The 13260-nt window shown below is 43.1% G+C and overlaps 1 protein-coding gene across 1 annotated transcript in view; it reads left to right on the forward strand.

Annotated features, from left to right (window-relative positions):
* The window catches only part of LOC121683381 (protein furry homolog), a 227594-nt gene that overhangs the window by 106743 nt on the left and 107591 nt on the right, over positions 1–13260 (forward strand). The window contains exons 25-26 of the mRNA XM_042063004.1: positions 195–367; positions 1966–2126. Coding sequence (XP_041918938.1) covers positions 195–367; positions 1966–2126 — 334 coding nt within the window. The remainder of the gene's footprint in view (positions 1–194; positions 368–1965; positions 2127–13260) is intronic.

Below are 13260 nucleotides of genomic sequence, written 5' to 3' on the forward strand. Positions count from 1 at the left end.
GAGCACAGAAAAAGTGGTTGGAGGAAGAATAAGAAGAAGCTTAGGAAGAACAGTACAGTGCATTTCCATGCACTAATATGCTGGTCAATTGAAATACCCTTTCCATTTTTAAGATCATCTATAGATCAAGCATACATAAGTATCACAAACTCACACAGTGATCCAGAGTAAATTGGTGATGTTCTCCTATGCAGCAGTAATGGGGCTCTGGAGCAAGATACACAGGCACTTGGGGCTCTCTTCCTGGAGTATGTGGACCTGACCCGCATGCTGTTGGAGGCCGACAGCGATAAGGATATTGAGATCTTCAAAGACATCCGTGCTCACTTCAGTGCAATGGTGGCCAACCTCATCCAGTATGTCCCAGGTAAGTGAAAAGGAGAATCCAGGACTGCCCATTAAAGGGCCCAGTTATACTGATATGGCCTAAGTCTTATGGTATTTTGTATTGTGCTACCCAGTGAATGACGTCAATGCACAAATCTAGGGCTTCAATGGCCAATGTCTAGGGTCTGCCTAGGGTCAGTTAGGTGTAGAGAATAGAGCATGTTGTTTAAAGCCACCTGAGGTATATGTTACAAAAAGGTAGCATGGTTACATAGCCAGTATGATAATGCATGAATCCTATTTAGTGTCAGAAAGTTCACATAGTCCAGTGTAGGGAATGAATTGTCCATAGGGATTAGGAGTTGTCATAGGGCAAGTAATGGGGTCGCTAGGCTGCGCGGACGAGGAATCCGCAACAGGCGATGGTAGGGCAGTCATAGGGATGGGACTTGAGTGCGATGAGGGCCAAACACAAGGATGGCTGATGACTGGTAATGGTATACCTCAGAAGTGAGGTAAGGGGGAAGAAAGGGAGATATAAAGTGGGTTAGTATTACCATAAGTAATAATGGCTAGTATTCATAAGTATATCAATGGTACTATATAGTGTTATACTATAGAGAGAAAAGGCAAGAGAGGAAGAGTTGAGGGGGGGGGGGGGGGGCGGGACTTGAATGGCAAGACAGAGAGAAGAGGTAGGAGGGAGAGTTGAGAGAGAGAGAGAGAGAGAGAGAGAGAGAGAGAGAGAGAGAGAGAGAGAGAGGATGATTGAGGTTATTGTCGAATGTTTCTAACAATGCCAGAGGTATTAAATAGTTCCTAGAGTGTTGATGAGTGCACATATTTGGAATGTGGATAATACAGTGTGATCTTTGAATGTTAAAAGTTGCAATTGGTGAATTTCCTAAGCCGGTGAGACGGGTGATGAGAGAATCTGTAATCCAATAAACAGTCAGACGTCGTAACACATTAACAGGTAGGGCAGTGAGAGAATCCGCAATCCAATAACAGTCTTTAAAAACTATGACGGGCAATGATTTTGAAAGGTGCTACAAATTCGCAACAGAGAGCAGAAACATGAAATTACTTGTGGCTCAGACAAGATAACAAGAAAATTCCACTGAGACTGCTCCACGGAGCACAGTTTATATACCATGGCTGATTCAATCAGCCCATTCTCTCATCAGCTACAGGTGCGCTGACAGCAGAGCGCTCAGGAAAACCACGGAGTGGATGCAGGGGGTGTGGCACACGCACAGCGCTTACAGGTAGCAGGACAGAGAAAGCCAAGCTCAGGATCTAGAAAAGCCGTCTGTGACAATAGCATGACATAATGATTGATACACATACCATTTCGGCCACTTGCAACACTGTTAGTTTCTCTTTGTGTCATCAATTTGTAAATTACAAATATATATGCCACCTCGAGACCTTGCCCATAGGTCTTCCTGTCAAGTATCTCCTGTTCCTAAACACTCTTTAATACAAAGAAAAGTGCTCAACATGTTAAATATGTCTCTCTCACTGACTGGAGTTTTCCTGGGTTTAACTGACAGATGTGTATGTATGCTTTATTAAGTGATACTGATATACTATATGTATGTGACAGTTATTGTCCTTGTTTCCTATTTGTGCTAGTGCATCAGCGACGGTTCCTCTTCCCCCAGCAGAGTCTACGTCATCACCTCTTCATTCTCTTCAGCCAGTGGGCTGGACCTTTCAGCATCATGTTCACCCCACTGGACCCCTATAGTGACCGCAACCATCAGATTACAAGATATCAATACTTTGCCCTTAAGGTACCACACAGACACACATGCATACTGTATGTATATCACCCAGTTAAAACTATACGTTTATTCAGTTACAAAGCTCATCCGTTCCACTAATTGTATCTGTAATTACAGCTCAAAGATCTATTTTAGGGGTCCAAGCAAGGAAGCTGCTAAAACCCTACTGTTCTTGTTCTTGTCAGTTTTTAGAAAGGGTGAAAAGTGATTGGGCGGCAAAAACAGTCAGGTCAAAATGCACCAAAGTTGGTAGGTGGGTTGGAAACCTCACCTGCTACTTAGGTGCATGAAATGACACATAATAGCCTCATGGTGGTGCTGCAATAATCAGATTTATGTCTCCAAAATGGCTTGTCCTACCCTCAAAATACTTTTGTTGCCATAGTCTCTCAAGTATGTCACTAAATTGGTCTTCTGCTCAAAAAAATGCACACAAGAACCTCAAAAGTAAAACTAAATAACCTCGACCGAACCTGAACCTCATGATGTTCGCTATTAGACATATACTGATCTAAAAAATCTCTTTAACCCCTTTAAAAAAATAACACAAAAAACACTGAGAGAGAGTGTAACATGAACTTGTCTGAGGTCATTCATCCGACTGTCACCAAAATTTGTTTACATCATCAGACAAAGAACAAAAGCACATGATAAGGGTAAACAAAGGAACACATGGTACAGGATGTAGTAAGTGTCAAGGAACAGAAGACATGGCAAACTACAAAGAGATCACTACAGGGCAAGAACATAATACACAAGAAACATGAACCTGGATCTACAGTCCCCACCAGAGTCCAAAAATCCAAGCTGGGTGGGTGATTGAGGGACCCATGTCTGAGATCCAGTGGCAGGGGAGGTAGACAAGACGCTCAAGGGATTGGGGTAGTGACCTGGAAGGTAGACATGGTTGGCAAAGAGGACGACCCGGTAATATGGCAAATAGCTGAGGCCACTGCAAAGGATGGCTCCGGCAGGGCAGGCGAGACACTCAGAAAGTCAGCAGACTCAAGGTCAGCCAACGGGGAAACAGGCTCCACCAAGACAGGTGACTCGGACAAGACATGTACAGAAGAGATGGACTTAGACACAGAGACAGACTTACAGACAGAGACAGACCGAGATTCAGGCATGACAGGAGACTCGGATGCAGGCACAGGCACAACAGAAGACAAGGGCACGACAGGAGACACAGGCACAACAGGAGACAAAGGCACGGGAATGGTCACAGGGACCTTAACAGATACAGGCCCTGCTAAACTCTTAACTAGTCATGGCTGTGGTGTGAATCAGGTCGGATGGGTCGGGTGGGTCAGGCGGATCAGGAGTGGGTTCAGAAGGCTCCACTGGCTCAACAGTATCTTGAGCCATCTCTGGTACGGGCGTGTCTTGAGCACTGAATGTGGCCTCGGATTGTTCTGACGGGTGAGGCATGGCAATGAATGGTCCTGGCAAGCAAGGTTTGACATCAGTTAATTTGATAGACTCCTTGGGAGCAGGCATGGTGAATGTGGGAAATGCTGGGAATGAGCCAAGACTGCCGATTCCAGTGTAGTCTTTGGGGCAGCTATAGCTTGACAAGGCCCCTCTGTGGCAGGCAGGCATGGCCTGACGCTGCTAGGTCTCTCACCGGACTACTTCACTGTGGGATCTCTGTAGTACAGGATGACTGAAAGGCCCAGGCTGTAGGTTGATGAGGGACAAAATGTGACTTTGATCCTGGAAATCTAGGAAATGGCCTGATGGCTAATCGAGTCCCCAAGAACGAGGACTTCTGGGGGTTGGTACAAAAGGAAGTCAGTTGATTCAGAGGTCCACTCATCCTCACTGGTCCACTCATCCCATTCAGAGGCCCACGCAAACCCGTGATCGCATAGATATAGCAAGCATATCAGATGAAAGAGGAGACACAGGGCTATCCATTGGTACCATGCATATTGATCCTTCTGGCTTATAAAAACAGACGAAGTGACTGCAAAATAATAACGTCATGTACACAAACCAACGCTGCACACCCATTACTCTTGTTTGAATTACTCGCGGACCCGTGATTGGATAGATATGCACACACATGTAAGGCAAGTAGAGCTGCCAACTTACAGTGGTGAGATACATGTCAAAATATAAGAATTTTTATAATACGCTTTTTGTATTTTTATTATTTAAAAATCAAAATTAAATCAATGCAAGTATTAATACATGACATTTTTGGGTAGCCTGGGTAAAACAATATATATAGCATGTGTGTATGGCACTTACAATGACCAGGATAAATCCTTCTAACTAAAGGTAGTGAAAATGCCCTTAAAACAGTCTAGGGTTCTAAGGGTTAATAAATTAGTCTTAGCTAATAGCGATTGTTTGCCTGATCATGAGCTGATAACAGAATGGCTAGACGACGTTAGCAAGTGGCCTGAGATTCATTTGCCCTATCTGGTTGACAAACCCAGTGTGTATTCACACGAAAAGCTAGTACAAGTAAGCATTTTTCCTGAGATTTCCTTGATGTTTCAGGCAATTTACACACACACACAGTTTAAAGGTGATAAAGGCATGGATGAATTATTTTCAGCTGTGGTGAAGAAAAGTGAGGGACAGACGTGTGCAAAATTGTGTTTAAGTGTTTACTGAATACTGAATACAACTTCTTTTGAGAAGCTGGCTGAAGAGCTAGCTGCTTGTCATTAGCTTAGGCAGACACCCCAGCCCACCTCTGGGACCAATTGGACTGGTGCTTTTTTTGGGTATCGGCCCACTCAACTCCTGAAACTCCTTCTGCTGCTACTGGACCTCCTCCAGGATGTTGAATGCATGTGTAACCTGCGTTGTGTAACCCTGCATTTGCTGGTACTTGAACCAGCAAACTGCAGCTCCTCGGATCTGGAGTCAAGCGTGCTAGCAATCAAGCTAAAACCCCAGGGTGCTATTTCTCACACTAGCATGTCTCTTAAGGCGTCAGGAGGGAGGTTTACCTAACATGCATACAGCTGGCTACAGTTACACATGCTTCAGGATGTACCCTGAGCTACTTCTGAGAGTACTAGCTTAATGAATAATGTAAATGTAACATTAAAGGGATATTCCACCATTTGGGGAATTACACTGATTTTCCACCTCCCCTTGAGTTAGTTAGTTAGGTAGTTAGTTAGTTTTTTAGTTGTCCCCTTAGGGAAATTCTTTTTCACATTTTCCATACCTCTTTTCATCCTACATGGTCACAAGCACAGGATGGCACATACATGGTCACAGACATAGGGATGACACATACAGACATACACATTTCATATACCATAGACATTTGACACAGACGTTTACATATATTATTGGGGGTTCATGGGAAAAACATGTAATTGCACTGCATATATTTATCTGTGGGGCTTTGTCTTGTTGAGTATTTGGATTGCTAAGGGTATTAGGCTTCTGCTGAAGCGGGCTTTATTGCACCTTATGCTTCTAAACCTCCTGCCAGAGGGTAGGGGTGAGAAGTAGCGGTTAAGTGGGTGAGTAATGTCCAGGGATATTACATGAGCAATACGTGCAATGGCCTTAGTGTTTAGTTCTTGTAATTTTGGGGTATGCAGACCTATTATTTTGGTGGCAGTATTGGTTAGCTGAGTGAGTTTGTTACGTTTTTTTACAGTTAGCATGTTGAAGTAGCAGGTGGAACAGTATAATAGGATGAGTTGGACAATGCTGATATACAGTAGTAGGAGTAGATGGGGGGCAACATGAAGTCCTTTTAGTTTGCGCACTGCTGACAGTCTTTGGTTTCCTTTTTTCTGTATGTGTGATGTTCAAAGGTGAGGTTATTGTCAATTGTGAGGCACGGGGCTCCTGTGTTGGAGGTCAGTGCAGGTGTGGTTGTTGTGCTTACCCGGACAGACTGTTGTCTGTTGGTGAGGAAGTTGTGGAGGAGATGGATCAGGCGGGAGGGGACGTTGAGGTGACGCAGTTTCTGGATCAATAGGTGTCTCTGAATGGTGTTGAATGCAGAGCTAAAATCTGCAAATAGGATCCTGGCAGTTGTGCCTGGAGAATCCAGGTGTTGTAATAATAAATAATAATAAGTTTATTTTATATAGCGCCTTTCTAACAAACAAACAAACAAAACAATACAACAAAGACAAGTTATCTGTATGGAGCTATGTGTTGGGTGTGGAGGAGAAGTGATCATTAAACAGAAAGGTCTTGAGATGTGTTTTGAAGAAAGGAAGAGAAAGACAGGCACGAAGAGGTTGGGGGAGGGAGTTCCAGAGTTTGGGGGCCAAGGCACTGAAGGACCTGCCACCCAGGGTGGAGAGTCTGGAGCGGGGGATAGCCAGGAGGTTTTGGTCAGAGGATCTGAGTGAGCGGGAAGGAGTGTAAGGGGTCAGGAGGTCGCAGATGTAGGGGGGAGCAAGGTTGTGGAGGGCTTTGAAGGTGAGTAGTAGTACTTTGTATTTGATCCGGGACGGAACTGGTAGCCAATGGAGTTGAGGGAGAATGTATAAGTATAAGTATATAAGTATATATACTCTTTTGATCCCGTGAGGGAAATTTGGTTCTGAATTTATCCCAATCCGTGAATTAGTGAAACACACTCAGCACACAGTGAACACACAGTGAGGTGAAGCACACACTAATCCCGGTGCAGTGAGCTGCCTGCTACAACAGCGGCACTCGGGGAGCAGTGAGGGGTTAGGTGCCTTGCTCAAGGGCACTTCAGCCGTGCCCTTCGGGTACAAGAGTTTTGAATATATTGTAGTCTTTGAAGGGTTTTAGTGGGGAGACCAAGGAAAAGTGAGTTGCAGTAATCTAGACAGGACATAATGAAAGAGTGAACCAAAGTCTGTGCATCACTAGCAGAGAGGAAGGGTCGGAGGCAGGCAATGTTACAGAGGTGGAAAAAAAGCAGTCTTAGTGAGTGATTTGATATGAGGATCAAAGCTATGGAGTCAAGCTGAATGCCAAGGTTTTTAACAACAGGCGTAGAGTGGACAGGTGAGCCATCAATGTTGAGAGTGAGACGGGGAGATTTGGTGAGGATGCTTTTAGGGCCAATCAGCAGAATTTCAGTTTTGTCTGTGTTGAGCTTGAGAAAATTGCTTTGCATCCATAATTTTAAGTCAGAGAGGCAGTCAGTGAGGGAGCGTGGTGGGGGGTCAGAGGGAGAGGGAGTGGTAAGATGTTGGATGTCATCTGCATAGCAGTGGAAGTTGAGACCGTGGCTGCGAATAATCTTGTAGAAGGGGGTCCAGCAGGCATGCCACAGCAGAGTTTTATTTTTTATTTTTACCTTTTTACCTTTGACAATTAATTTTTACCTTTCTCCAGTTCATCCAGAACATATACCTGGTGCCCAGCACCATATAACATAGACAGGTAAACACTAAACAACCAATTAACACACAATAGACAAGACAGACCATGAGCCACAAGCATAAATATATTACGTCACTAGCAGATTTAGCAAAATACATTGTTAAATAATAGACTCGGTTACATGTGGAAAGACTGAACATCAATGCGGCTTGATCAGGACCGTCTCGAAATCCCCCACAACAAATTAACCTAATGGAAAGGTCCAATACCGCCCGGAACCAATAAACGGTCCATAGCATCCAGTCGGCCCTCCTTTGACACCAGACCTTCAGAAGCCGGAATGAGAGGACAACGCCATGAACGCAAGTCGGTAGCTATTGGTTGACAAACATTCATACTTTACCTAAGCTTACGCCTCTAACTCAGACAAACAATACACATGCCACCATAGCTAATAGCTCTGTCTTGTGTCGTTTTTTACATATTACATATTTACACAAAACTGCAAACAGAAAGTGCAAGTGTTTTTATCTAGTTTTAGACACCTGTGCTAGCAACCTTAGCCTATAAATAAAATAATGATAAAATAAATATTAATACAAATTATAAAATAAATGAAAAACATAAAAAACAGGTATGTGTGTGTGTTTCACACCAAATAAAAATATTTCCTCTCATAACTTTTTTAAACCTGGCAAACTAGGCATCAGGGTTAAGAAAGCAACACCATTGGATTTTTATATCAAAATTTAAAAGGCCATGGCTTGAAAGTGGTCAGAGATAAAGTTATACTGTAAATGTAAAAATCTTTGAGTAAAACAAAAGTTTATGAAGGGGGTAAATTTACCCATCTAATTTGTCACTGGATGGCAAGCAACTCAAATTATGCACCTTTCAGTAAATACTGGATGAACATATGTAAGCAGGTTTACTTTCCTTTTTTCATATTACCCACATAACAAATTAACAGAAAAACACCTAAGATGTATACCAACACCTAAGATGTTGTGGTTTAGTAATAGATTACTACAATATAGGCCTACAATAAAGTATTCTGGTCAAACAGTTCCTATCGCGGGTAATCTGCAGTACCCAGAAGTTCGCATCATATTGCGGGTGACTTTGTAGTTCTTTAGAGCCCTATTTCTACTAGCCCTGCTGTCTGTACCACATCCATTACGGACACTATCATCACGATTACCACTGCAACCTCCAAGCTATGTTGGGCAGAGGGTCGAAACAAGCATGGTATGCTTAGTGGACACCGTTGTATACACGCACCTCCATTCACAGACGCACTGTGACTATCACTGTCATAGACGATCGATCATAATCTCCAAAAGGATATTCTCCTTCAGAATTAGAATAGGTGAATAACATAGCTTACCTAAGACTTCATCGCACGTGATTTGGTGTAGGCCTATTTCTGCTTCAATTTCTGCAACACTATGGCCTGCATCGCTTCCGCGTCATTACATATGCACGTCTTTGTGTTTCTCGCGTGTAATACAAGTATTTCCTGAAAACTTTGCGCAGCGATTTTGGGTTTGAATCAAGCTATGGATGTCTTGCACATAGTGGAGCAGAGTAGGCCTACAAATGAGATTTGTCACCGTACCTGGATCTATCGTCTATTTTAATCAGTATCGTTGTTTGTCGCAATTAATAGCCTCAAGGGCCGGATTACATTATTATTTTGTCATACGTCGCGGGCCGGAATTGGGCAGGACGCGGGCCGGATTTGGCCCGCGGGCCGGGTGTTTGAGACCCCTGCTCTATTGCTTGTAGCCTTTTAAAAAAGTCAGGTAGTTCCATAAGTAGGCTATTACACTAACTTTGCAAAGTTAACTTGAATGCATCAATTTTGAACAAAGTTGTGTAGGCTACACAGCACCAGTTGTAGTCTGCATGAACAGTTCTTGCACAGGCCACTGTTTTGATTTGCGTAGGGGAGGTGCGGGCTGAAGCCAACCTGTTTGAGGGAGAGCGGTGCATAGAGAGAATGCGTGCTCTATCCTGCGCATATTAGATACTACAATGAAGTAATCTAGGCTAATCTATATTATCAATAAGCAATCACTGCATGCCAACAATAAGTCGATATATTAGAGATATTGTGAATAACGCAGGCATGGACGTTACAGTTATTCAGTAACTGTAACGAATTACTGAAATTTGAATTGTAATGCGTTACCTTACTTTGTTACCCAATAAAGTAACGGAATTACAGTAACACGTTACTTTGTAACACGTTACTCCCAACACTGCTTGTGAGGTATACCATCACCAGTCATCAGCCATCCGTGTGTTTGGCCCTCATCTCACTCATCTCACCTGAAGTCCCATCCCTACGACTTGTCTTATGACAACTCTGCCCGGATTCCTGGCCTGTACAGCCTAGCTACCCACCACTTGCCCTATGACAACTCCTAATCCCCCTGGACAATTCCATTTCCTATTTGAACTTTCTGACACTAAATAGGATTCATGCATTATCATACCGGATATGTAACCTCTTGTAACATACACCTCAGGTGGCTTTAAACCATGTTCTATTCTCTACATCTGACTAACTTATGCATTTATCATGTATACAGACCTTACTGTTCTGTAACTGACCCTAGGCAGATGGGTCAGGCCCTTGTGTCGTGGATCTGCTCGAGGTTTCTTCCTATATGTATCTCCAAATATAGGGAGTTTTTCCTCGCCCCTGTTACCCATGGGCCTTCTTTTCTCTGATTGTCTAACATTCTGTTAAGCGCCATGAGACATGTGTAATGTTTTGGCACTCTATAAGTGAAATTAAATTGAAATTGAAACCGCGACAACAGCAATCACTATAGTTCGCATTGTCGCAGGCCTAGGCTGCCCCGATGCAAGAGATAAAACGGTAAAAAAGCCTCTACCCTATGCAACACACGAAACACAACTTCAATAGAGACAAGACGATAGGCTAGGTCGACAGGACATAGCCTACCTATGTCACGAACACTGTTAGTGTCAGCGGAGTTACTGCCAAATCTTGAAAAGCATGAAAAAGTCACGACCGACGAGAGAACAAAAACAAGCAAATAGCTTAAACAGGCAAAAGCGCAGTGTCCTTTTGGATGTGTTAATAGAGCTGTAGTTGCACTCAGACCCCGTTTACACGAAGGGAAAACGCAGATATTTCCCTGCGGTTTGGCCTCTCGTTTACACCAAAACCCCGTTTTTATCACAGAAAACGATTATTTCTAAAACCTCCGGCCAAAGTGGAGATTTCTGATAATGCCGGTTATGTGCTGCCGTGTCAACAGGGATAAACAGCGTTTTAGCTTATTAAACGTCACATTATGCGCCAGAAAATCCTTAACGTCATGTGAGCACCTGATATTTACAGTTTCTTTGGCTACTGATCAGGATTATCATGGATGCTGTTAAGGTGCTACTAATTTTTACTTATTTTTTGTAGTCTAACGCTACACGAAGGAGTAACTCTACTTCACTGTCTGTCCATACAAACGAACCTCGCGCCATGTTTGCTGTTTTGAAAGGAACCGGAAGTCGCTCGTGTTAGTCGTTGGTGTCGATTCTGAGGATTTTGATTGGCCAGCATGGCTTTATTCCTTTCCCTACACTGCCACCCATAGGTTTGGCATAGTTATTATGGCGCTCGACAGCGTATTTATGCGGGTTGATGTAAATGACAAGTTTTTTGAAAACAATGTTCTGTGCACGATGTTATTATTGAAAACGGAGGGGGGGAAATATTCGTTTCTCTAAATACCCGGCTATGTGTAAATGTGGCCTTAGTTGTTAGCGATTGATCATGTTGCTTTTTCAAATGAAATGCATTTGTTAGTAGGCCTATGCTAGCCGATTGTCAAAATAGGGAAATTAAACTTTGTGTCTATACATTTTCAACCCGTATAGCCTACACAAACAATCTTAAATCGACATGAAAGAAAACAAAATGCCTCAGCTTCTAATAAGCACAATATGAAGTAGAGCTGGGACGATTAGTCGACATAGTCAACGTAATCGATTACATAGATTCATCAACATGAATAATTTGCGTCGACTATTTGCAACGTAGATTTATTAATGCACCCGTGATGATCTAGCCTGCATCCCGATTTAAGCCAAAGATTCTAGAGCGCACTTTGAGAGATGTATCCAGGGTTGTAGCTAAACATATTTGTTGCACGTGCTACAAAAAATCATTCTGTGCGATAGATGATTTACGCTGCCAACGTAACACCGGCGCTATACAGTTTTGCCTATGGCTATACATGCGTGAGAATGAGACGCTTGTTTGTTTGTTTTAAGTGCGTGTGTAGGGTACGTGAGAGGAGAATCGATGTGCTTTGATTCCAACTTGGTAGTAATAGCAAAGACCTTTTAGGCAAGTCCCTCCACTCGGCGGCCATATTGCAACGCTTTTTGGGCACTCATCGGGCATCCTATTCGGCAGAAATGCACGTGCGCAAGGCTACACAACACCAACCTTGCTCCAGCGGCGAATTCACAACACATGATTGGCACGATGTCTTCACAACACACCAGAGGTGGAAAAAGTACGAAAATATTGTACTCAAGTAAAAGTACCAATACCTTGATGAAATATTACTCAAGTACAAGTTAAAATACCGATCTGAAAATGTACTTAAGTAAAAGTAAAAAGTAGTTCATTTAAAATGTACTTTAAGTAAAAGTTACTTAGTTACTTTTTTTATAGGGGGGGGGGGGGGGGGTACCAGAACAACCAGTTTTACCAGAGACTTTCTAATGAGGAGATACAGCACTCAAAAAATCCTCCATAGTAATGCATGGGGTTAGTCAGTTGTATACAAAATATCACAACCCTTCCGCAGCAAAACGTTGACATGTGAATACATTGAGCCAATCATGTGGTGTGTTGTAAAATACATTGAGTGCCATCGTGCCAATCATCTGTTGTGATCTCGCTGCTGGAGCAAGATTGGTGTCGTGAAGCCTTACGCACACGCATTTCTGCCGAAATAGATGCACGATAAGTGCCCAAAAAGTTTTGCAATATGGCCGCCGAGTGGAGTGGAGGTACTTGCCTGAAAAGGACTTTGGTCCTAGCTCGAGTTGCTGCAGCCAGCAGCTAAGGCAGCCATGTTCATGCTCCTAGTGTGTAGCGCTGTAGCTGCAGCAACTCGAGCTAGGTAAAACCGATTGTTTCAGTTTTGTTCATACCGACAGTACTCGGTGACGTTGAGAAATGGAGATCTATGTGAAAAATCACCGGAGTTCTCCTTTAAGTTTGAGCAGTAGTTGATTTTCAAAGTTAGTTGCACTCATCCTTGCGTCGCTTTGCAATGAACAGTAATCCAGCACAACTGAAAAGCCCCTCACAGGCAGCTGAGGCAGGCAGGCTAATGTTGAGTTGCAGAGAGTTTTTTTATATTTGGAAATGAGCAGAAGGTTCAGCAGATTAAAGGGGCGTCGAACTAGGGGGGAGAGTGGGAAGTATAGGGCCCCAATGGAGGAGAGGGCCCTTGAAAAGTGGAATACAGGGGGCACAACATTTTCACCAGGCATTAATAACTCAGGTAATCCACACATAAAAAATCCAAACAACTCCATAAGTAGTCATGTGTAATGAAGTGGAATAACACAGGGAAAAAGTATTGAACAAGCTAAGAAAAAGCACTAAGGCAAGGAAAGGGAAGGAACGAGCTGGAATCTGTAAGTAGTTAGAGTAGTTATCCTTTCTATCTGTGCAAATTAATATAAGCTTGGTTAGTAGCCTACATATTGATGGGCTATAAAAAGGTTTTTCATTACCAAGGTGTCACACAAGAAACATTTCATGATGGATAAAAGCAAAAAGCTCTCC

This window comes from Alosa sapidissima, chromosome 15, assembly GCF_018492685.1.
Source record: "Alosa sapidissima isolate fAloSap1 chromosome 15, fAloSap1.pri, whole genome shotgun sequence".
Classification (NCBI taxonomy): domain Eukaryota; kingdom Metazoa; phylum Chordata; class Actinopteri; order Clupeiformes; family Clupeidae; genus Alosa; species Alosa sapidissima.